Source organism: Echinops telfairi, unplaced genomic scaffold, assembly GCF_000313985.2.
Source record: "Echinops telfairi isolate 266 unplaced genomic scaffold, ASM31398v2 ScPeMD7_7457;HRSCAF=8495, whole genome shotgun sequence".
Lineage (NCBI taxonomy): Eukaryota > Metazoa > Chordata > Mammalia > Afrosoricida > Tenrecidae > Echinops > Echinops telfairi.
This window is the reverse complement of record NW_022111357.1, coordinates 10335141-10361328: the sequence shown is the minus strand read 5'-3', so window position 1 is coordinate 10361328 and position 26188 is coordinate 10335141. Positions and strand designations below refer to the sequence as shown.

At 45.2% G+C, this 26188-nt stretch overlaps 1 protein-coding gene across 1 annotated transcript in view; it reads right to left on the bottom strand.

The window, feature by feature from the left end:
- The window catches only part of CSMD2 (CUB and Sushi multiple domains 2), a 734077-nt gene extending 722483 nt beyond the window's left edge, over positions 1–11594 (bottom strand). Inside the window, exons 1-2 of the mRNA XM_045298912.1 lie at positions 11576–11594; positions 9124–9340 (exon numbers count right to left, since the gene is read on the bottom strand). Of these exons, the coding sequence (XP_045154847.1) occupies positions 9124–9340; positions 11576–11594 (236 nt within the window). The remainder of the gene's footprint in view (positions 1–9123; positions 9341–11575) is intronic.
- Positions 11595–26188: the final 14594 nt, after the last annotated feature.

The following is a 26188-nucleotide window of genomic DNA, read 5'->3' as shown; positions in this document are numbered from 1 at the left end:
TTTGCGGTTCTTGTCTGTACCAGTGTACATCCTCTGGTCTAGCCAGACTTGCAAGGTAGAATTGGGATCATAATAGTGGGAGTGGGTGGGGGTTAGGGGAGCTGATGTCAAGCAGTCCAAGAAGAAAACAGTGGTTTGAAACTGAGTGTGGTAGCAATAGCACCATACTGCTTGATGTGCTTGACCGAGGGAGTGATACGCTAACTGCATTAGCTACCAATCAAATGATCTGGGGGGATAAAAATATATAGAGAAAGAAAGGCTTAGAATTCTGTAACTGGCAGATCACCACCCTGAAACCCCTAGGCAGGGCACTTCTATTCTGCAGCATACAGAGCCCTCAGGAGCAGAAATCGATTCAACGGCACAACTGGTAGTGGGGGTGAACATCATTTCTTCTCTCTTCTCTCTCCTACTCTGCATACCCTTGCCCTCTCATGCTTGCTCTCCTTCAATTCTACAGGAAGAGCTGCCCTGTCATCCACAGGGCTCCTTTCAGCAGCCCCCTCTGGGCACAGGGGTACATTCTCAAGGCACTCTGCAGAGAGCCCCCTCAGAAACCACCTTACTGATTTGTGAAAGACACATTTGAAAGAATGCAGGAGGTAGGTTCTCGGAGGCCCTCCGCTGGGATACATATTCATAAGAAGGCAGTAAATCTGGAAAATTTGTGGACTTTTACAACTTCCAAACAGGTGTCTAACACCAGTTGAGTGAAATCTGCAGGCAGCGCCAAATGACTGAAACTACATCCCACCTTAGGCTGATGACAGCATGTGTATTGCCAGTAACGGAGGGAACGAGGAGCACTGCTTCCCATAACTTGAGCCTGAATGTCTAAATTAAGGGCTGCTTAGCTGTGCTTAACGGGCGCAGTCATCACCAGCTCCCGATAAACCCACCAGGATGCAGGAATGCAGACATTAGCATCGTCTGTATAGATTATGTTTGCGCGTGCTCCATCAGAAAACTGCATTCCACACTAAACGGCACTGCAATCGGATGTTTGCCAGCACAGAGAGGCCATCTAATTGTGCAAAAGCAGAGACGTGGGGGGTGTTTCAGTAATTCATCTGGGCAGGGCTGACACTGCATTATCTGGAAGGCTCATTGTTCTTTTCTTGCTAATTTCCAAACTCCTACAGGCTCTCTGGCCTTCAGGACCAGCTCCGACGCCTGTGCCCACCCTGATCCATTATGAGACGAATCTGATCAGCTTCCATTGTAAATTTAATTTCAAGCAGCCAGACACTGCCTTCTGGCACCCTGGGATGTGGCTGCTGGTGAATAGCTCGAGATGAAATGTGAGGCGCTTTCATGGAGATGGCTATGAACTCCTGGAGGAGAAAGGGAGTCTCTGGGAGACGAATGGCAGCTGCATATAGAACAAGCTGTGCGCGCTACACTGATCGGCATCTCTTCATCCGCGATGCCAGGTGCAGCAGTCACACAAAGCAACACACACACAGACAGGGCGCCCCGTTTGGCAGAGGAGGAAACTGGGGCTCAGATGAGCTAACTTCTTGCCCAAGGTCACTGGCATGCCTAATGCCAACGGCCTTTAACTCCTCATCTCTTGATCTGAGCATTTCTCAACCTCAGCACTATTGACATTTGGAGCCAGACGATTCTTTGTTGTCGGGGACCGTCTTGCGCACTGCAGAATGTCTGGCAGTCTCGCTGGCCTTTATCCACAAGTAGCCAATAGCCTCCCTCCCTGCCCGAGCTGTGAGAACCCAAAATCAGGCTTTTGAAAATGGAAGCAGGAAGCACTGAGGTGACAGCAGGCAGAGGGAAGCCTGCCACCAGCACTGTCTATCCCCATGGGTGTGAGGCATGGAGTGAGGACTCTCATGGGGTCAATGGTGCCACCAACAACCTCAGCCTAGTGCTTTTGCCAGGGCTGTCATTTCTCCACACCTGCAGTTGCAACTCCCTGATCTAAAAAGTCTGATAGCAGACCCTAGAAGTGTCAGGAGAGGCACTAACACTTTAGAAGGGTCTGAGCTACCTGGTCCTAAGAACAGAAGCCCAGGGAAGAATGCATGCATGGTCACAAACCACTTACTGCGATCTGCACTCAGACGGTTCACATGCAACACCTGTAGCCTGAGTCAGTGTCACCTCCGTTTTATAGACGAGGCTCAGAGACATCCAACCTGATGTGAGCTCACAACAGTAGCAAAGGTGGAACCTAATAATCTAGGTGGAAATAATCTAGGTCTGCCCTCCTAATATCCTCCTGTCACCTAGGAAAATACTGTCAGAGAAAGTGACCTCTCTGTTCCACCAGACAAATAAAGAAAAACATCACGGCGACCTGGGCACAAGAACAATTTTACTAGAGACTGAAGCTCACGGTCGGATGATCTGCCTTTTTTTCCCGTTAACAAGTCACATGCTTTGGAATCATCCCCCAACCCTTTCTTGTTCTTATTCTCATTCCATAGCCTCTATATCTCTACCAGCAACTCGGAGGGTCACTTTCTCCCCATAAACCAAAACAAGCCCATTACCATTGAGTCAATTCCAGCTCATAGAAACCACGTGGGATGGAATAGAGCTTCCCACGGGGTTTCCAAAGTTGTGAGTATTTATGGAAACAGATGGCCTCCCCTTTCCCCTACGGAGCTGCTAGTGGATTCAGACAGCTGGCCTTATGGTTTGCAGTCCACTGCACCACAAGCCTCTCATATCCCTTGCCTGTTTTCTAAGAGGCTTGTCTTTTTGTTGTTGGGTGTTGGAGTTGTCTACAGATTTTAGAGTAGACCCTTGTCACATATATTGATGCCAAAATTTTCCCCCCAGCTTGTAAGTTTTCTTTGTATTCTTTTGGTGAAGTCTTATGACTCTACCCATCAGCATTAACTATTACATTTTTTAGGGAGCACATGTGGTTTAGTTGATCTTCTACTGTGCGCATTTTTGTTGTGTTTGGTACTCTATTTAATCCACAGATTAGAGTACCTGGGTTTGTCTCTATTTTTATCTTCCATGGACTTTATATTTTCAGGTTTGAAATTTAGGTCTTCGGCCTATTTTGAGTTTGTTTTGTACATGGTGTGAGGCATGACTCACGTTTCATTCTTCTGTAAATAGATGTTCAGTTTTGCTAGCACCGTTTGTTAGAGAGACTAGCTCTTCACCTTAGCAGGATAGATTCATTTCTGGGTGCTCAATCCTGTTACACTGGTCTATGTGTCTACCATTGTAACTGTACCTGTAATTTTAGAGCTTAGACCTTTGTTAGATGTGCTGTGTAGTAGATTAAGGTCAGGAACGGTGAGAACAACTTCTCCAACAATGCTTTAGCTATCTGGTACCTCTTTCCTCTCCATACAAAGTAGGAGATTAGTTTGTCTATTTTTTTGAAGAATAATGTGGAATTTGAGTTAAGATTGCATCATATCTGTAAATCACTATAGATACTATTGACATTTTAACAATAAGTCTTTCTATCCATGAGCATATATATTGTTTCATTGATGTAATCTCTTTCGGTTTCTTGTAGTAATGTTTTGTGGTTTTCCTTGTATCAGTCATTTCCATCCACACTTTGATTTGTTTCTAGGTAGTTTATCCTTCTGGGGGCTATTATAAATTGTATTATCTGTCTGCCTTCCCTTTTGGGGTTTTCTGTGTTAGTGTAGAGAAATCCAAAGGGATTTTGTATGTTGATCTTGTATGCTGCTACCTCACTAAAGTCTTTTATTAGTTTCAGTAACTTTCCTGTGGTTTATCCAAGAATTTCTATGTATAGGTTCCTGTCATCTGGGAATAGGCAGAGGTTTACTTCTTCCTGACCAATGTGGATGACCTTTTTCCCTCCTCTTCTTACTTTATTGTTCTAGGAGTTTTGCTCTATTGCACAAGAACCACCATTACAAGATTAAATAAGAGTGGCCACATAATTCTTAGGATCAAAAATGTATTTCCCCTTAAGATTGAAACAAGGCACAGATGCCCACTCTTAGAATTCTTATTCAACATTGTACTGATGGTTCTATCTAGTGCAATCACGAAAAGAAGAAGAAAAATACAAGGCATCTACACTGAAAGTACGAGGTAATATTGGGTTTATTCACAGGTGACAGGATCCTATATGCATGAAACTTAAGAGACTCATCCTTTCACCCCTCAAAAGCAAAACAGAAACACATAGAAATAATGAACTAATTCATCGGGGTGACAGGATATGATATTAATATACAAAATTCAATTATGTGTCTATACCTCAGCAATGGACAATCTAAAAGCAAAATAAAAATAATAACTCTAGTCAAATAACACTGAAAATTAAAAACTTTTATCAGAGAAATTTCAAGCTCACCATGGACTGCAAACGCAAATAAATTCCCATGAAAAATGATCACCTTTAAAAAGAGGGACTATGATGTCAGTGTGGAACACTTGGCGGGTAGGGGGGGGGGGCATCTACATGTTACAAACACCAAGGAATTTATTTGACATATGTTTTCCAGTAAAACAAAATTAGGAAGAAAAGCTAGCTAGGGACGATGTTGGCAAAGAAATGTAGGTTAAAATGTTTTCTGAAAAAGTGCTTTAACCCTGGTGGTACAGTGATTAAGAGTCTGGCTGTTAACCGAAAGGTCAGTAATTCAAAGCCCACTTGCTTTGCAGGAGAAAGATGGAGAAGCTGCTATCCTAACGATCTACAGCCTTGGAAACCACAGGGGCGGTTCCACCCAGACTGCTGCGGTCACGATGAGTTGGCATCAATTCATTGGCATTGGATTTTTTTTTTTTAATTTCAGAAACAGTGAAGAAAACTTAAATGTGAAGAAAAAGGAAGTAATGATAAGGGCACTTAAAATCGGAACACAACATATTAGAGAGGAACAATTATCCCAAAAAATGTGCATGGATTAAACCATAAAGAATGAAGATTCTCAGGGTTTTAAAAAATTCAATATATATGATAGTAAGAACTCTAACTATAAAAGTGACATGGATGTTAAAATGGAGTAATTGGTAAGGATGTACCCAATAAATAAAACAAAGGATGCAACATTAGTATCAACAAAGAATGTTTTAAGGCAAAAAGAACATTTAGGTAAAAAACAATTGCTAAATTGAGTAAGCAGAAAAGTCATTCTGAAGATCTAATGCTTAAAAATATTTACATACTGAAGAGTATGGCACTAAAATATATCAAATAAAAACTTAGAAATAAGGAGAAACTAACTTTAGTGGAAATGTGATATCAACATATTGCTAATCCTTCACAATTGTCAGTTAAGAAATAAGTAAGAAATTAGGATAGCTGAATAATATTAATACGTACAAGTAGCTTTCAGCCTTCAATCACACAGTTATAGACCATTTACATACACATACAAATAATCTTATAGTTAAGGGGGAGGGGAGGGATGGGGAGACAACACATTTTCCAAAATAGAAATCATAATCTGATTATAATGCAATAAAATAGAAAATAAGTTTTGAATTATGAATAAAGACTGCTTGAAAAAATGAGGGCAAAACCCTGGAGTCAAAGAAGGAAGAAAAATTGCAATTAGAGACTCTTTATAAAATAACAACTATCCATCAAAATTTATGGGATATGTTCAATGCTGTACTTATGGGAAAATGCCTCTTGATGTTTCCATTATCAAACAAGAAATAATGAAACTAATGCAATTCACAACGTCAGCAAAAGAGCAACATCATCCTAAGATAAGTAGGAGAAGAGAAGGAATAAAGATAGAAGCAGAAATCAGTAAGTTAAACAAAAGAGTAAAAGCAAAATTGATAACCTTAAGAGTTGGCACTTAAAAAAAAAGACCAATAAAATAGACAAACTCCTAGCAAGACTAATGTCTTTTCACTTGAGTGAAAAGAAGGAAATATCAAATGCACAGTATTAGATCTGAGAAAGGAGATAAAAATCTCAGTTACTGAGAAGAGAGAAATGTTGCATGGGAAACTATGCAGAATTCTTGGCTAATAAGCATGCGCTAACAATCTCAATAAAAATGAATCATTTTCTAGACATTTGTACATTAGAGAAACTGATTCATGAATAATTGAAATATGTTTCAAATCTGCATTGACTAATAACACGCAAAAAACATAGAAAGCATTTGCAAATACCCAGGGATCCCTACTGAACACCTGTTGCCATTCCAACACCTTCAAGGAGACTTCTTTCCAATTTGGACTATTCTCTACAGGTATTCTCCTGTCTAGTGTGTCCCAAGTGTGAGCTCCTATAGTCCCAGGGGCTCTAAGAAGCAGAAAGCTCCTTCCAGCCTTCAATGCCACATCCTCTTACCGTTGGTTGAGTGAGTGTTGAAAGACTGAGAGTTGGCCAGGCCAATGGGGTACTTGGTTAAGGTGTGTTCCTCTGGAGGCAAACTGCAACTCAGGCCTGCCCAGGAGACCAAAGCACAAGTTCTTCTCTGTGTCCTAGAAGACCCTTTTGCTATCCTCTTGGATTATTTATGCATTGCTTGATCCTAAGCAGGGCCCACCCATTGGTGGTCAACCAAGACTTCTGACATTTGGCTTTTCTGGTGCTGAGATAGAGATAAGAATGTCTTCGCTTCCTAAGGATACCATAACAAAATACCACAATGTGGGTGAACAGAATTTATTTTTTTACAATAAATGTCCAACTTGGCATTAGATCTAGGGTGGAATACCTTGTCAGTAGATCCTAGTGATCCTTGGTTCATTGGTGTTCTATGGCCTGTGGACAGATCTTTACAGGTCTCTTTCCCCTGCGTGGGTCTCCACAGTGAACCACAGTTTTCACATACACAGCAGACGGCATTGCTTGAGCTCAATAAGAGCTCTCTTGCAACCTTCTTCAGTCTCATGGGTTTAAGCACTGCCTACTCCCAGTCTCCTGATCCTATATCTCTAACCCCCATGGCTTTGTACTCTAAACTCACATCTTCTAGTAAATCTTCAACAGCTCCACCTGGATAGCTAAATGTTGTTGTCAGTTGTCATAAAGTCAATTCCAACTCAAGGCAATCTCCTGGGTGCATGGTGGAAATGGTCCACAGGGCTTTCAAGGCTGTCACCGTTTGGAAGCAGATTGTTAGGTCTGTCTTCCAAGGTGCCTCTGGGTGGATCCTTTTGGATAGACGTTAAGCCATTAGTCATTCTGATCGCCCAAGGACTCTTGGATATCTAACACCAAAAACCCACGGCCACCAAGTCAATTCCAACCCATTGAAATCCTATACAAGGTTTCTGACACTGTTAATCCTTGTGGACGCAGCCAGCCCCATCTTTCTCCCACAGGGCAGTGGGTGAGTTAGAATGGCAAACCTAGTGATCAGCAGTCCAATGTCTCACCCACCAGGCCACCAGGGCTTCTTGGATATTCAATTGGCCACCTCAATTTTATAGGGCTATCCTGAAGTCTTCATCTCTTCCAGCTATCATTTCTGTATCAGGAAACAGCTACTTCTTCCTATGGTTTGTTGGGATCAACGATACCAATATCATCGTACATCCCCTATACAATCGACAGTACACCCACCGGTCAGCTCTGAGTTTGGAATGTTGCCCAGAGGTGACATCTCCCACCGCCTCCCTGACTCTCATCAGAGACCAAGCTTCTTTCTTCTTTTCCCTGGGCTCTATCATAACAGGATCCACCTGGGCAGCTGCCATCCTCACCTCGGTCACCACTTTCTCCCACAGCCAAAGGTAAGTCTGAGCAGGTTCCTCCTTGGCTCAGAACACTCCAGGTGCAAAACCCCCTGTTTCACACGGAGCAAAAGCTGGTGTCCTTACATGACCTCTGAGTTGCTTCCGGACCGACTACGTCATGGCCCCTCAGTCGTCCTCACCACCGATCTCAGCTTAGAAAGATGCAGTACTATACACATGATACATTTCCATGTCAGTAACTTCCATGAGGGTCAGCGACTGGTTCCTTGCTGAATCCAATGGACTCTTGGCAAATATAGTAATACAGGCGAATGAAGAGTTGGTGGAATGAAGGAAGATGACTCCTGTCCATTCATCAAAGTTTTACTGAGCACCTATTGTGTACTCTGCTGGATAAGCCTAGTCCTACCAGCTAGTCCTCTGGAGCTCTTGGTGGGGCCCCAGACATGTCCCCTGCTGACCTCCCAGGCTAACCTCTGCACTGCTTGGAGTGGCGAGAAAAGGACTAGAGGCTGACTTGTAAATGCTGTCCCTGACCCCACTCCTGGAGCAGAGAGGTCAAGTGCACAGACAGTCTTAAACAAAGCCTTGAGGTTGAGCACCAAGCTGGGAACCATTCATTAGTGAACCACATCATTAGAAGCAATTAGCACTTCTGACTCCCCAGAGCTTGGCTGGTAAGCCATTAACCCTTTGATTTCCTGGGGAGGCAAAGCCTGGCTGGCAGGACAGAGGCAAGGCCTTTGATGGGAACAGCAGGCCTGGTCAATGCAGTGGGGAGCGCTGTGGCTGTGAGACCTGGCCATCATTCTTGAACTGTCTGCTCTCTAGGCAGTAGGGGAGTAGCCTGCCCCCTCGCACATAAACCCCACCACTTGGAGAAAGCTCCTCAGGGCAGGAACAAAATCTCACCCCCTTCATAACTTGCTCTCCCATCAATTTCAGTCGGGCTCAAGGTGGTAAGAACTCTCCCAGAGCTTCCGTTCTACAAGCGCAGCAGAGGCCACACAATTCCAAGGCAAATTCCAACAAAGTAAGAATAGTTCTCAAATACAAGACACAGGACATAGTCATTGTTCATCGTTATCCCATAGGATCCACATGTCTGCTGGGCCCATGGGGAGAAAGTAAATATTCCTAGGTCTACACATATACAAGACAATACAAGATGTCTACAAAATGTATACACAAATATAATGGGTATACACACACACATACACACTTACACATGCAAAACCAGTTTCAACTTAGCCTTCATATATGTTTCACGGAGTCTTCCCAAATGTCCTATTCATTGAGTCCACCCACTAGATACTTTTAAGCAGGACAAAGGACAGTTTTAGGAAATCAGAGGAGTTGCGGGGGTCTCGTGTTGATGGTCAGAAAGCTTATACCCAAGCATGTCCTTCCCCTCCTAAGAGCTGGGCTCAAGGGCTCAGCTGTTTCCTCTGATGAGGCTGGGCAGGGTGCTACCTTGTTCGCAGGTTCTCAGGCTGCGGCAGGCCATCAAACACCGACAGGACATCAAAGTCCTCTTCCAGGGCGAAGGACTGGAACACAAGCTGGATCCTGTGCTGGGCCTCCGCGGTGATGATCCACGTGCAGTTGGCGTAATTGGGATAGCCATACGGGAACCCTGGGCTCTCGACAGTCCCGTTGGGGCCTTGCAGTTGGAAGGTGCAGTTCTGGCCTGGATAAGAGGGGGGGGGGGGGGAAATGTAGTTCAGTGAAGCCAGCATTCCCAGAAGCTTCTAGAGCAGCAGTTCTCAACTTGTGGGTCACGACCCCTTTGAGGGGTCGAACGACCCCTTCATAGGCATTACCCGATGCATAACAGGAGAAAAATGACAGTGATAAAGTTGCACCAAAAATAATTTTATGGGTGGAGGATCACCACAACATGAGGAACTGTACGAAAGGGTCGCGGCATGAGGAAGGTTGAGCACCACTAGAATCTAGAGGAATCAGAATCATGTGTTAGCCAATCATTAACCCACTTCTCCAAGTGCTTCCAAATCGGCCAGTCCTGTTTCTCGACAAAAGAGGGAAGATGGATGGCTAATATTGACTGGAAGTCTGCTGTGGGCCAGACTCCTTCCAAGTGATAAAAATGGGATATATATTTTTTTAAATTTAAGGATCAGGACAACTATGTGAGATAAGGAACTTGGGTTCAAGAGAGTTTGAAAGGCGGGCTCAACTCAGAACTTCTCCTTAACAGCGCTGAACTCCAGCCGAGCCATCACAACCTTCTCCAGCTGGGCAGCCTCCGGCCTGTCCTGTCCAGCCCTGCCCTCAGCAGATGTCCTCTCTTCCCACCGAACATAGCAGCTTAACGACGACGGACAGTCTCTTGTCCTCCCAACTCCTCCTCACCTCCTACAGAGGCACTGCCTTTCCTCGATGGAAACCTAATCACCCCCCACGTGCCTGGTCCAGGGCCTGTGGGTTGAATTGTGTCCCCCCCCAAAGTTAGGTTGAAGTCTTACACCCCAGGACCTATAAGGTGGCCTTGTTTCAAAGCAGGCCTTTGAAGGCATTGATAGTTAATAAGAGGCCATACGGTGGTAGAAAAAGCAAAATCAATCCATTGCCATCTATTCCATTCTCCTATGACACAGAGTTCCTGAGACTGAAAATCTTTACAGCAGCCACTGCCGCCTCTTCCTCCTGCAGAGTCCCGCATAGACTCACACCAGCTAGCAGCCTCACGCCACCCGGGCGCCTTCCTGCCCACGAAGACTGGTCTCCGTAGAAAAGGAGGAGGAATGCCCAGAGCGAAGACGGCTGCAGGCAGGCAGACAGTGGAGTGGATGCTCTCTGCATGCCCAGCAAGGGCTTCTGGGAAACACTAGAAACCAGGCCCCTAACAACCTTCAGAGAAAGTGTGGTCCGCCCAACGGCTTGGTGTTCAATGTCTGTCCTCCAGACGGAGAGCCCATTGATTGGTGGTGTTTCGAGTGACCAGTTCCTTTGCTGTGGCAGCCACAGGCAAGGAACATATGCCTCACCGGCCCCTTCTTTCCCACTTGCACCAGGCTCCTTCGACTAACACTGGCTTGTTCCTCTCTCCAAGGAAACTTCCCATGACTTTTCAATGTACTCAACACTCAATTGCTAAGATAGAAACAAAAATGCCTCACTTCTTCACTTTGCTCCGTCCATCTACAGCCTTCCCTCTCTCCTCCCCTTCATGCCAAATTTCTAGAAAACAAAATCTGTTTCCATTTCCTGTCTCTCGACCCGCCTGTTCTGCCTTCTGCCTGTCATTCCACCCAAACACGTCAGCCGAGGTGGAGAACAGTCTGGTGGGCACGCTGCAGTCAGCCTTTGACTGACTTCTCTGTGCCTTGAACTCAGCTGCTCACCCTTCTCCTGGAAACACTCCTGCAGGGCGGAAGCATTCACTTTCTTTAAGTGCACACCACCTGGGGTCTGGTGAAAGCCAAGGCTCTGATTGACAACATCAGGGTGGGGCTGGAGAGGCTGTAGTTCCCACTCACTTCCAGGTGATGGGAGCCTGAGGATCAGGGCCATCCTTTGAGGAGCAAGGATCTGGGTTTCCCTCCCTCTGTCTTCCTTGGCTGCTCTTTCTTGGTCTCTTCAGGCTCGGTATTGAGGTGAGGCTTCTCCCCTCTCTAGTCTAGATGATCTCCCCATTTGTGCCCCATGACCCCCTGCTTCATATTCCAGACCAGACCGCCCCTCTGAGCTCCAGACCTGTGTTTCCAGTAGACCTTGAGCTTGCTGGGTTACCCCGTCCATCTATGCTCGCCCTTCGCTCCTCCCTCAGTGATTGGAACGGTGTTTCCATCTCTTTTGCTAAACGGTACCCCATCTTAGAAGCTGCCTCCGACATCCTCTCCCTCAAACCCTTCAGGGTCATCTGTCACCCTCGTGTCTGTCTCCATGCCCCAGCCCCTACCAATCTCTTCACAGAACATCTCCGAACTTGTCCCACATTCCCTCTGGATAGCTCTGGCCAACTCCCCCTTCACACTGATGCTAGGAAGAGATGAAGAGGTTCTTTTTTTTTTCAAAACAGAAATTTGGTCAGATTATTTTACCTCCTCCCACCCCCATCAGCCCCCAACCTTCAACAGCTCCTCGTCGCTCTTCAATCAGCAAAACGTACTTAATGCCTGGCCCTTAGTGACCTCCCAGCCTCACGCCCTCCCAGCCAAACCCTGCTCTTCTCGGTCACTTGTATTTCCCTTACTCTCTTCTTCCACAGTCACAGGACCTTTGCACATTCTGTTCTCTCTGCCTAGAACATTCTCCCCTACCATACTCATCTGTTAGATCTCAAGCAAGAGTCTCTCCTTGGTGAAGTCAAGCCCCCTATTATATGTTCCCATGGCACCAGAACCCAGTGGCCCTCAACCTTCCTAATGCCCCGGCCCTTTCATACAGTTCCTCATGTTGTGGTGACCCCCCAACCATAAAATCATTTTCTTTGCTACTTTATAACTGTCATTTTGTTACTGTTATAAATCAGGCGACCCCTGTGAAAGGATTGTTCGACCTCCAAAGGAGCGGTGACCACAGGTTGAGAACTGCTGCCATAACCCTTCCTTGTTAGTGGTTAGCATAGAGAGGCATGCCCATGCTTCCACATAATCTATGCCCATCGGTCTTCTCACCAAGCTACAGAGTCCACAAGAGCAGAGACCATCTTTGAATGTCCGCCTTGAATTCAGTACCAGATACACAGTAGGTTCTTAGTAACTCAGTTTGGCCTTTGGATTTATTCAGTGTTTGGCTGGACACTCCTGTAACTGCTTTGCCCATGTTCGCTTGTTTCATCTCCAGAATAGCCCTAATAAGGTAGAGGCTGTTACTACCGTCTTCATTGTTATAGATGAAAAACTAAGGCAACGAGAAATTAAGGAACCAAGCCAAAGTCATACCATTACCCAGGGGAGGAACGCAAACATAAGCCATCTAACTTCAAATCCACTTGCTTAGCCAGTCTGCTGATAAAGTGACTCAACAATAATTTTTTAAAGCCCATTTAACTGACAAAAGAACAGTTAATCTCTAACAATATTAAGAAATCACTCCATACAAAGTATTCCATTAAAAAAGAGGGGGAAAAGTTAAGGTTCTCTGAATAAATGTTAAAAGGACATTTAATAAAATTAGACATGTAACCATGATTAGAATAAACATTTGGACCGGGAGAGTGACTGTTTCATTACCCTAATAAAGCTTCCATTTTAAAACAAGAGCCAACATTCTACTTACAATGAAACACCTGATTAAGATCAGGAACAAGATAGAGATACCAATATCACCGTTGGGGCTTAACGCTTTATGGGAGATGTAGCCATGCACCACAAGAAAGAGAAATGAGAAAAGAGGAAGCAAAAACATGGTTTGCAGACGATATAGTCATTACTTAGAAAACCCAGGAGAATCCATTATAAAGCTGTTAGAACTAATAAGAAATTTCCATGAAATAGCCAGATGCCAAATAAAAATATAAAAATCAGTAGCATTTCTATGCACCAGCAACAAATTAAAATGCAAAGAACAAGCGTCACTTATAATGACTATATCCTTCATAGAACACATGGACGCAAACTCCATAAGCAATGTGCAGTCATCGTGTAAAAGCAGTATGTTCAGATGGACAAAACATTGGAATAATTATAAAACCATAGCACTCTTGTGGATGGAGAGACAAACTATTGTAAGGATGCACCTTCTCCCCTTAATCGATGTTTTGTAGGTCAATTCTAAGCAAAAGTTCCATAGCCTCTGTTTGAAATGTGGGAGATGACTCCAAATTAGTCCGTGCATTTTGGCCCAAAGCAGCCAGAGTAATAAAGATCCTGACTCTCCCCAAACAGCACCTATGAAGCCCGTCTTGGGGTGGTATAAGGGTGGACAAGTAGAACATGAAATGGTACTTGTATTCAAAGAAAATGTGTTCCTGCACACGATCATCACTGTTGTCGTTAGCTGCTGTGGAGCCGGCACCCCACTCATGGACACCCCGTGTTTTACAGAGTAAAACTGCTGCCCAGAATTCTCTTGACCTAAATCTTTATACGAAGTCAGTTCCCTAGGCTCCTTTCCTCTAAGGAACTCCCAGGTGGGTTCAAACCAGGAAGCCTTGGGTGAGCAGCTGATTACAAACCACTTGCGTTACCCAGACTTATTCCAATGGGCATAAAACTGAAAATATATAAAAGGTTACACTAAGAAATGAAAAAAAATTGGTGCAGGGTCTATGAATTAATTGTAAGGAAAAGAATTATCTTATCCCCTCAACTCCCACCATATACTATAATAAATTCCTGGTAAAAGGGTGACGTTTGCAATACAAACATGAAGCATTCGGATAAACAGAAGAAAAGTTTTCTGACTTTGATTTCTAAACATAAGCTCTAGGGCGATGTTGTCTTTGCTGTCGAGTCAGGTCGGATGCATGGCCACGCTGTGAACACCAGAACGAACCACTGCCGGCTCTGAGCCATCCTCACCATCGTCCTTACATTGGAACCTGTGGCTAGGGCCTTCTCCTTTTTCACTGTCCCTCTACTTTCCCAAGCAAGATAACCCACTCCAGGAATTGGTCTCTACCGATAAGATGTGGCGTAGTGGTTACGTGTTGGGCTGCTAACCAGACGTCAGAAGTTCGAAACCACACCTACAGTTTCAAAAACCCACGAGGGTAGCTCTACCCTGTCCTAGAGGCTCACTATGAGTCAGCGTTGACTTGATGGCAGTGAGTTTTCTATAGAAGATACTAGAAGATTGATAGTTTTATGTGTATATAAGTATGGCAATATCAAAGACAAAAAATGGAAAGAAAGGTAGTATCCTTAATATAGAAAGAACTGTAACTAATCAGTAAGAGAAACACACTAGAATTGAAAATCTGGAAAGACAGTAAACCACAAAGAGTTCAAAAAAGAAGACACAAGTGACCCCCAAGCTGAAAAAGATTCAATAATAATGAAACAAGTTCCTGTCGACAACTTTTAAAATTGGTCCTGACATACATTTCTGAATGAGGTCCCCTCTCTGACACAGGCATGACATAACCTTGACTCACGCCCCTAAAGCCCACCTAGAGATGTCTCTGAACCATGTCCTTCATTGATCCAACCAATCATCCTTGCCTCCAGGCTAGACCCTGGACTAGCCCACTAGCAAACTCCAACTCAAAACTCACTGCAGAAGCGTCGATTTCAACTTACAGTGACCCTATAGGACAGGGTAGAAGTGTACCTTTGGGTTTCCGAGACTTTTTAAATCTTTACTGGAATAGACAGCCTCGTTTTTCTTCCTCAGAGTGTCTAGTGAGTTTGAACCACTGACCTTGTGGTTAGACAGCTCAGTGTGTAGTACACTATGCCACCAGGTCTCCAAACACAAGCAAGACATAAGTAAATAAATTCATGTGGCAAGGATCATGCTAAAGGAGTGCATTCTGAAGTACAGATAAGGAAACAGGCAACCATGCCGGGCGGCACATCTTAAGGGTCCCCTTATTCATATCTCACACAGCCAAATTCCAACGTCCCACTCAGAGCATCCCAGGCTGCTGCTTCAGCCCACACCTGCTTGGGGCTAAGGCTTAAGGGACCTGTGCTAGTTACATAATCTGGTGTCAATTTGGGACTTGAGAAGATTAAGAGTGAAGGGGTGGAGTCTAGTCTGTCAGTCGGATCATAGCCAATGAGGCCTCTGTGTGGGCATGGCTTTCTCCTGAGATTTCTGGGAAATCTGGTTTTTCCTCCTTGGAGGCAGGAGAGACTCTCTCACTGCTCAATCCCTTGGAGATGCTCTATTGACAAGACACATGGCACTGCGCTGATAGACCCACCATGCCCTGGGAACTGGAGAAGCCACATGGAGATTGCTGCCAGCACTGAGATGCTTACAACACCACTGGATCCAAAGACTTTCTACCCACTGGCCTGTGCTTGTCCTGCATTTAGCGCCATTGCATGTGTTTCATGAAACTGAAGAGGACTTTATAGATTGGTATCAGACAAATGGGCTAATATCAGACTTATGGGCTTAAACTGCACTGGGTTGGGATGCTTTCTTAATGTAAAATTACCCTTTATATAAAACTGTTGAGATAGTTTGTTGTGCCAGCCTGGCTGATAAACACAGGTGGGACTGACTGAAGGGCAGAGAGATAAATGGCTTGGTGAGCCTCGCCTTTCTTGTTTCTCGCTCTATGATCATCAAGTGTGCGGCTGGCTGCCTTGCTTGTTCTGTGCCTCGATTTAAAGGCTACACTACCTGTGGGATGCCTAGCCTGTGGACTGTGTCGCTGTAAGTTGAGGTCCCTTTAAGACATCTCTGGAGCTGGGGACTGGCAGTTGGTGACCTGCCTTGTGATTGGCTGCTGTGCTGACATAGCCTAGCTCTCTCTACAAATAGAGGAAGATATGGCAGCAGACTAGACTTGAAGGACTGCTAGTCTCTCTCACGGACGTGAGTTGCATTGAGCCATTTGTAGTGATTTATAATTTAACTGTTTATCTCTTGTATTATATATTTATCTGTATACGATTTAACAGTTCATTTCTTGTTATATATCTAATTATCTTTATAAATAAAAATATTAAATTATCAGCAATTTGGCTTTATCTCTCTAGAGAACCCGGTGTAACACCACTGTCTTATACAAATGAGTTTCTATGGATTTGTTTCTCTAGTCTACCCAGACTAACACAGGAGCTGAGAACAGAAAACCTAAAAATCTTTTACATCAGGGGTTCTCAACCTGTGGGTCATGACCCCTTTGGGGGGTCCAACGACCCTTTCACAGGGGTTGCCTGATTCATAACAGTAGCAATATTACAGTTATAAAGTAGCAAAGAAAACAATTTGATGTTTGGGGGCCATAACAACATGAGGAACTGTGTTAAAGGGTCTCGACAGCAGGAAGGTGGGGAAGCCCTGCTTTACACGGATGGAGATAAGACAGCATGACAGTGGGGGCATAGAGGTTAGACCAAATGCTAGGAGGAGAACAGAGAGCTGTTCCGCACATGAAGAGGTGACCCAATGCACTGAACACCGCAGAGGCGAACATGAGGGTCTTGGATGAGGCCTCTCGGTTTGATGTCTAAATGATCCCTCTGGAAGTGAGAACGATGCGAATGGAGCTCCATCCTATTCCCTGCTGCATCCCCAGGGCCTGGAATTCAATACAACTTTGCTGAACAGATTGATCAGTTTCAGCAAATGCAGGAGGGCAGGTGGTGAGGTGAACAGAAGCCAGATTATAATAAGGAAAGGCAAAGTTGGCTTTGTGACAGTGGAGGTCACAGTATTTTAAACATTAATGTATACTTTGTGTTCCGTGTCTAAAAGTTGGAAAATACAGGCAAGAATATATATTTTTTATTAGTTTTAAAAATCATTTTTGGGGCCTCATACAACCCTCATTATAATCCATATATGCATCCATTGTGTCAATCACATTTGTACATTTGTTGCCATCATCATTCTCAAAACATTTGCTCTCTACTTGAGCCCTTAGTATCTGCTCCTCATTTTACCCCTCCCTCCCTGCTCCCTCTCCCTCTTGAACCCTTGATAATTTATAAATTACTACTATTTTGTCATGTCTTACACTGTCCAACATCTCCCTTCACCCACTTTTCTGTTGTCCATCCCCCAGGGAGGGGGCTATATGTAGATCCTTGTAATCAGTTCCCCCTTTCTACCCCACCTTCCCACCACCCTCTTGGTATCATCACTCTCACCACTGGTCCTGAAGGGATCATCCACCCTGGATTCCCTGTGTTTCCAGTTGCTATCTGTACCAGGTACATCCTCTGGTCTAGCCAGATTTGTAAGGTAGAATTGGGATAATGATAGTGGCGGGGAGGAAGCATTTAAGAACTAGAGGAAAGTTGTATGTTTCATCATTGCTGCACTGCACCCTGACTGGCTCATCCCCTCCCCAAGACCCTTCTGTAAGGTGATGTCATTTTGTCAACAGATGGACTTTGGATCCCCGCTCTGCACTGTACCTCATTCTCAATGATGTTTTATTTGTTCTTTGGTGTCCGATCCCTGATCCCTTTGACACCTCGTGATTACACAGGCTGGTGTGCTCCTCCATGTGGGCTTTGTTGCTTCTGAGCTAGATGGCCGCTTGTTAACCTTCAAGCCTTTAAGACCCCAGATGCTATATCTTTTGATAGCTGGGCACCATCAGTTTTCTTCACCACATTTGCTTATGCACCCGCTTTGTCTTCAGCGATCCTGTCGGTAAGGTGAGCATCATAGAATGCCAGATTATTAGAACAAAGTGTTCTTGAGTTGAGGGAGTACTTGAGTGGAGGCCCATTGTCCATCTGCGACCTTAACACTAAACCTGTAACTATATGAAGAATACATTTTTTTCAAGGAGTCCATCATCATCTCATTTCCCAGAGCAACTGTTGTGGATAGTGTGCCTACTTTTCCTAGATTTTTCCATGTTTATTTTGAATCTCTGAGGTAAATTGTGTACGTTTATATACTGTTATGTGTCCTTTTCTCAGTAAATTCTCCTACTTTAATTACAAATGGCAGAGTGCACTGTCATACTCATAGGTGTACATGTATACAACACAAATGCATATGAAGAATTATGTATCTTCAGTCATTTATCCCACTCAGAGTTAACAGCCAGGCATAGGTCCCTCGCTATCTTCCCTGTCCCCTTATGTGGACACCTAAGCACACACCAAGTTTCCATTTTGTTTTTTAAAATAGGAGCACACATTAGCTTGTTTCTCTGTATCTTGCTTTCTCACTTAACAATCCCTCAAGGATAACTTCCAGGTCAGTAGATACAGCTCTAACTTATTATTTTTTATATAAGCATGCCATAGTCTACGGCGTAGATGTATCTCACTCTGTTCAACCACTCCCCTGTTGACGGCTGCTCAAGTCGTTCCTTGCCTTTCTTTTGCAACAATTCAGTAAGCATTATAGCATACACATTTCCCCAAGATAGTAAATCTGTTCATCAACAGCATTTTAAATGGATGCACAGCATTCTGATAGACAGTCATACCAGAATGTATTCAACCATTCTCCTATTGTCAGACATCTAAATTGTTTCTGGATTTTTCTGTTATACATAAGGCCTGGGCTTTGAGTGAAATCTGGTGGCAGACAGCTGGTCAGTGCCATGGGAAACACTTTACCATGGCCAGGGTCCCAGAACGAAGGGTGGCTTGTGCGGTAACTGTGTCCAGGGTTTCTGGGGGTGAATTGTCCATATTAGCCTGGCCAACCTCTGTGGCAGGCACTGTCGGGGATGGTTAGAAGGAGCTAAAAGCCTAACTGGATTGGAAGTTTCCCGGAAACCTAGTGTATGTCGGTGAGTTGAGGAAGTTATAACTCAGAGCAACCACTCTAGATTGAAATGCTAATCGAGTGGGAGCCCGTGCCAGGAGGGCAAAGTAGGCTTTCATGCCTGTGAAATGCTGAATGTCTGCCAATGAAAAGGTTGCCTGTTCTTTCTTTACTTGTAGCAGATTGGCATAGAGTTACATAGAGCCCCGGAAAGAGTCCCAGTCTCAGAAACCCGCAGGGGCAGTTCTACTCTGTCCTGCAGGATTGCTAGGCATAGAAATGACTCGGTGGCCGTGAGTTTGGCTTTTAATTTTGAGTTCTCTTCTTCTAGTGGCTCCCATGTTGCCCTGTAGCTAGAAAGGCAGCTATCAACTGTCATCCTGATGGCCACTAGGGGTGGATTTCTCAGTACCCAGGATGGTGTGTCTACTCTCCTTCATGTCTTTGGTCTCCAGCCGTGACCTCTGTCAGTCTCAGGAATCATCCTTGAGAGCAAGCCCCTTCACGTTTTTGTCCATGTGTTTGCTTGGGGCGGATTTTCCTAGGGCAGATTTCCAAAAGTGCAAATATTTCTGCAGGATCACCATGGCACACATTACCCACTCGGGAGTCATGTCTGACCATGTCTGTTCTAAGACACCTCTTGCCGACACTGAGCATGACCTCATTCAGAAGTTTTTGCAACCAAAGAGCATGATGTTATTTAGCATCTCTTTAGGACTCAGAGTCATCCTTTATTTGTAACTCTTCCTGGTGTTTTTCATGTCCTCTCTTGGGAATCAGCTGATAAAATCTGTGCCCCATTTCTCATCGTGGTGATTAGTTTCTTACTGTGGTAAAAATATAGGACATAGTTTCCACATGTACAATTTAGTGACATTGATTACGTTTTGATGGGCTTTTCCTTATCCATTTTTATTCCTTGTGGCTATGAATCCTCATGTATCACATATGTTTCACACACTTTTTGCAGTTGTTCTCATTTTATTTTCGGTACTGTATTTGGCAAACCAATTCTCCCAGATTTTAGGTACTTAACTATTCAATTAGTCCTGACTGCTTCTTTTCTTATCAATTTGTCTTTTCACAGCATTAGAATTTCAATCTTTTGTCATATTCATTGTAAATATAATTTTCTACCTGGTTGTATGCTTTTTTTGGATTTGTTTTGTTCAGATATTTCATTTAGATTAAAATGTCCAATTTTATAGGCAGTCATTTATCTTTCCCTTGGTAATATTTTTCCTTTATTTATGTTTCGAAAGACTTCTCTTTACAAAAGTTGGTCAGCTTCTCAGCTCACTCAACGTAGAAGTCAAAGCCCCAGTGAGGATCTCAAAGGCCCTACACAAGCAAGGACTGGCTGCCTCATGGCTTCTTCCTCATCCTGTCCCCTAACCTCTGGGATCCAGCCATGCCATGTCCTGGCTGATCCACAAGCCTACCACATGTCCGCCTCTGGACCCGTACATTTGCTCATCTTCTGACCCCAAAAGATCTTCCCCCCAAAACAGTGCAACCCACCTTCTCACGTTCTTCAAGTCTCAAGCCAAATAGCACCTACTCCAAGAAGCCTTTCTTGACCACTCTAAGTAGAACAGAGCTCTTCTCCCACAAACCAGGAACTCTAATTCTTGTTTTATTTTTATCCATAGCATTTAGTACCCTCTGGCATACGTTTTCTTATTTCTCTCTCCCCGTATCAGAACAACAAAAACCTTAACAACAGCAAAAACCATATTGTCATGGAGTTGATTCTGACTCATGGAGACCCCATGTGTTACAGGCTAGATTTGCTCCATGGGGTCTTCTTGACCATAACCTTGATGGGAGCAGCTTCCTTTCCCATGGGCTCGAACTGCCAATCCCAAGGGCAGTACTCCATGAGAACAAGGGCATTAAATTCGTCTTCTGCTCTATCTCCAGCTTCCAGATCTATGTCTGGTACATAGTAAATGCCCAAAGAATAGTTACTGGTTGGCTGAATGGTTGGCTAGTTGGATGGATGGATGGATGGATGGATGGATGGATGGATGGATGGATGGATGGATGTTTGGATGGTTGGATGGATGATACAAAGTCTGTTCAGCTCTATCTGCTTGAAATATTCTCTCTACTTCCTCCACGACTTCTCAGAACCCATAGACAATGTGAAGCCTTCTTCCTTTGCTTGCTCCTCATTCACTATGAATACTGTTGCCCTTACCAAGGGCAATATCATAATGTCTCTGCCCTTACATTCTATGGATCTTTAGTCATGTTTATCTCCAGCATCTAGCTCACTGCTTCCCATGGAATACAGTTGCTATCTGCTATTTGAAGGAATGGATGATGAAATAACTGTGTCTTTTTATACCATTCAGACTTAATACCCACCAACTTCATTTGTCTGTCTATTTCTCATTTATTTGGGGAGTGGTTTCATGAAAGGTTAAACAGCCTGGATTATGAAGGCAAAAAGACTTGGGTTTAAGTGTCCAGTCCTATCAGCAATGTATTGAAGCTCTTTAAACCTTAGCTATAGCATCTTTAAAATGAACAGCCTCTGCTGGGCTGGTTATACAGATGGATAGGACAATGTCGGCTGAAACCTCGCCCCAGTGCCTGGCACCATGTCGTGATCAACACAATACCAGCTCATCTTTCAGTAAGATTTGTACTTCTCTTCACACAGTTCCCAGTCACATCTTGTTAAGGCTATTCGCTGGCATTGTGTGCACTTTTTGTTGCTCTAGTGAATGGTATTTTTTCCCATTATTATTTTTTCCTTACTGGTTATTACAGATACAGAGAAACCCTATTGATTTTCATATATTCATCTTACATCCAACTAGGTTCCTGAAATCTCATGAATGCTAAAGATTCCAAGCTTTATTCCCTCAGGTGTTTTAGATACACAAGCATGTTGTCCACAAATAATGATAATTTTCGAAGTGATAACCGAATCAAGAGGTTTGGCAGGAAAATTCAATTCAATTCTGTAAATATTTATTGACTGATAAGGTCAATTTTAGACAAATTTCAGTGGAGATGACGGAGGGGGACAGGCAGACAAAGATGACCAGAAGGCAATTAGAGCTGTAGACTGGTGTTTGGAAAGCAGCCTGGGCTGCAGACACGAATTTGCCGACGTCACGCAATGACTGAAACCACCCCAGAGGGAACTCGGAGGAGAGCGCAGATGCTGGAGAAGCCACCAAGCCTGAGGATGCTGCTTCACTTGCCCCGGGGCCCTCGGCCAGTTCTGGCAGGGCACCTTGTCGGGGCAGAAGGAAAGAGCAAAGATCAAACAGACTTTTGTCCCTCGCAGCCAGCACCCTTAATCTGCTTGCAGGAGGCCTCTGCCAGAGGGGTGCTAGTAACAAGCTTCATCTCAGCTCCTCCCCCAGCACACCTGCAAACACCCCAGAGCCTATTAGGCTTTTGTAGCGCTTGGGTAAGGAGCTCTGGTGGTATAGTGGGCTATTCTTTGAGCTACTAACCACAAGGTTAGTGTATCAAACCCACCCGTCACTCTACCAAAGAAGGATGAGGTTGTCTTCCCCCATAAAGATCTTAAAAGTCTCAGAAACCCAAGTGGACCGTTCCACTCTGTCCTATAAGGTCATGGTGAATAAATCAGAATCTACTCGATGGCTGTCAGTTTGGCTTTGGGCTTTCGGTACTTGGCTTGGAGTACTCTTCCCTTGCCTCCTCTACTTATTGATGTTGCCCTTGGTTGCCCTTAAGTGAACCCCAACTCATGATGACCCCATGTATCCAGAGTACAACTGTTCCCTAGGGTTTGGGAGGCTGAAGCCATTGGAAGCTGATCTCCAAGCTGTTTTCTGAGGGGTCTCTGAATGGGTTTGGATCACTGATCATTCAACTAGTAGTCCAGTGCTTAGCCCAAGGCGCTGCCTTCCCTACCTAGCAAACTTTACTCACTGTTTCAGATCCTACTCCTACAGCACCTCCTCTGAGGAGCCTTCCCTGATTTCCCAGGCAGTTTCTCTCTCACTGCAACAGGCATCCATCTGCCTCACCCAATCCTAGGGCTTTTCCCATTTATATGATTCCCTAAAAAGCCAAGTTGGCCAGATACTCTTGCTGAAAAATCCTTCAAGGGTTTCCCCCAAGTCCTCTGGGTAAAGTACTAAAATTCTAAATGCGGTGCTCAAGACCCCTGTTCACTTATTGCCATGTTCCCCCTCAAGCAACACCCCAGTCAAGCCAGGCATCGCTCCTCAAAACCCTCTGTGCCATCGACTCAATACCAACTCAGGGCAGTCTGTCGATACCAACTCCCTTGTGAGTTTCCAAGACAGTAACTCTGTAAGGAAGTAGAAAACCCAGTCTTTCTCTCAAGCAGAGGCTGGTGTTTTGAAATGCTGACCTTGAGGTTAGCAGCCCAACAAATCACCGCTCCACCACTGGAGCTCCCTGGGTCACTTTAATGTTCTGATCTCTTCTGCTCTTAAAAAGCTGAAGCATCCTCCCTCCACCTCTGAGCCTGGCTACCCCCTACTCATGTTTTAAGTCACAGCTTAAAGTCCCCTTCCCCCAGGAAACGTCAGTGACCAAGGCACTAAGCTGTACTCCCTTCAGCCCAACACACATGTAAGCACACGCTCTGGTGCCTGTTCCTGCAGAGCCCTGCCCTCCCAGGAGCCCCACCGTCCCTCCAGTATCTCCACAGCACCCCCCAGGATTGTTAGTGTCTGTATTCCTCACCCCTCCTGTGGATTCCCTGAGGGCGGAGACCCTGTTCTGCCCTGTTCCCCAGCACCCAGCACAGCGCAGGGCCCCCAGCAGGGGTCCAGAAGCCACTGGTGTATCCGTTGCACCTTGCGTGTTGACTCCCCCAGAAAGCCAGACCCAGAGCTCCCGCAGGGTCACAGTCCTCGTCATCCTCGGGCCATGTCTACAGCTAGTACGTGGCCATGCACACTCAGTACCGGGTGGCAGAATTCTCTCCACTGTTTCCAAGGAGACCATCTATCACTGTCATTGCTCTCGCAGAGGTCTGGCCAGTCCCAGCAATGTCTACGGATGTGGGAGCGTCTAGGCCAGGGCTCCTCAACCTCAGCCCCACTGACATTCCGGGCTGGACACTTCTTTGGTGTGGGTCATCCCTCAATGCTGCGCAATGGTTGACAGCCTCCCTAGATTCTCTCCACCACTAGACTCTAGGGACTAGATGCCGGCACCCCACCCCACCCCCATGTCGCCAAGTTGCAGCGTCACAAATGCATCCAGGCTGTCAAATGTCTGTTGGGGGACGGAATGGCTACCCAGTTGGAATCTAATTCTTAGTCGTCTTGAAGTTCTTGATGAAAGCTAGCTATATTCACTCCAGAAAACTAAATGCATGAGGATATCAAACCAAACCCATGGCTCTCAAGTGGATGCTGACTTATGGCAACGCTGGGGGTCAGAGTAAAGTGCCCCGCAGGATTCCCCAGGCTGCTGCTCATCTTGACAGAAGTAGGCTGCGATGCCTGCTCCTGTGGAGGGGAGGGTGGGTTCCAATGGTGACCTTTCACCTTTCACCACTGCACCAACCAAACATGGGCTCGTTTCAGGGACTCAGGAGCTAAAGAGATTCTTTGTGGATCTCTAACCTTTGTGGTGTCACAACCCCTTCAGGCAACATGGCGAAGCTTGCAGATTGTTCTCCAATATTGTCTTTAAACACATAGAACAAAGTGCATCAGATTGAAAAGGAAAACAATGATGCTGAAATATAGTTATCAAAAGCTGCTGGAAATCTGCCATCTGGTAATGGATGCCGTATTCCTGGATGAGTAGACTATTAACAAGATCCAACAGTGGGCCCACTACACACTTTAGCATGACGCATAAGTGCCATTTTGAAATGGTTGCAACAACTACAATGCTCTATGGAAATACCTGTGATCTTCTCAGTGATAAGGTCACCAGTCTTGCAAAGACCACCGTGCTTTGTTTGCTATATTCTCAATGGATAGACCTGGCGAGTTTCACTAGAAGATTACTATGAATGGAGATGCAGGCTCTCCATCCAAGTCAGGCACCCCCTGAATTCAATCAAGAAACCACCTAAGATCCAAGCCAAGTTGAATCTTTCACTCAGCAAATCTGAGGAGGGATGTTTAGTGTCCTGATAAGCTCCAGGCTAGATAGGTGGCTGGTGAACACTGAGGGTGTGGGGAGTTTGCCGAAGGACTTCATAGTAAATTACCAGATACAACCAGATATGGCCAAGCTTATGAATTGTGCCTTGGCTTGAGAGTGCCTGGGTGATGTGTGTGATTAACCCACTCAGTCGCTAGCCAAAAAGTTGGAAGTTCAAGTCCACCTGGAGGCTCTTTGAAGGAAAGCCCTGGTAAAATATAGTTTTTTAAATCATAGATTCAAAGGCAACTGGTCTATTGGTGGGTGCCCCCGTGATGATCGGTTCCATGGTTCTGGAAGCACTCAGTGTTGGACTTCAGGGGTGCAGGCAGGAGTACAGGCAAGCAAATGCAGGAAGTTGGGTGGCTTCAGGCAGCTCTGAGAAGGCCTTGCTAACATCCTCTCCCTTGTCCTCCACAGTTTTTAAATGGCTACACACACACAACCATGTACAGGTGAAAAAACGGAAGTGGTCAGGTGGAAGAACATACTCCATCCAGGTCCCTCAGGTGTCTGTGGAGGAGCAAACCTTCAAGCCTTGACTAGTCCCAGACTCCAGCTGTCTTCCGCCACCACCGCTCCCTCTGCCGGGCTGCAGGGACCCCACACACTACCTTGGGGCTCGCTCTAAGCGCTCTGGTCCTGGTTCCACTCTGCACCCAGTGCCATGGGTTAAAACCCACAATTAATTAAAAGGAGCTTAGCACAGCTGCCTAGCCTCAGGGCCACGGAAACAAAATAAGGCCTCCTCCCTCCTCCCAAGCGAGGGACACAGCAGCACACAGGCACAGAACAATGCACCGAAGGGGTGAGGCCACAAGCCTGTGCCCACACCGCATGCAACCACTCGGTGGGAATAATCCCACACGCCTCAGCCTCCTAATTCTAACTCCAGGGTCCCGGATTCTCCTGGACATGTGTAACAGAGTCCCCACTGTGGACCAAATGTGATTTTCCCTGCCTGGTGACACAGATGCAGTTCACGTTTCATCATCTCAAGCCACCACCAGCCAGGGGGTCTTTTTTTTTTGTTTGTTTGTTTTGTTTTTTTTTTGTTTTTGTTTTTTTTTTT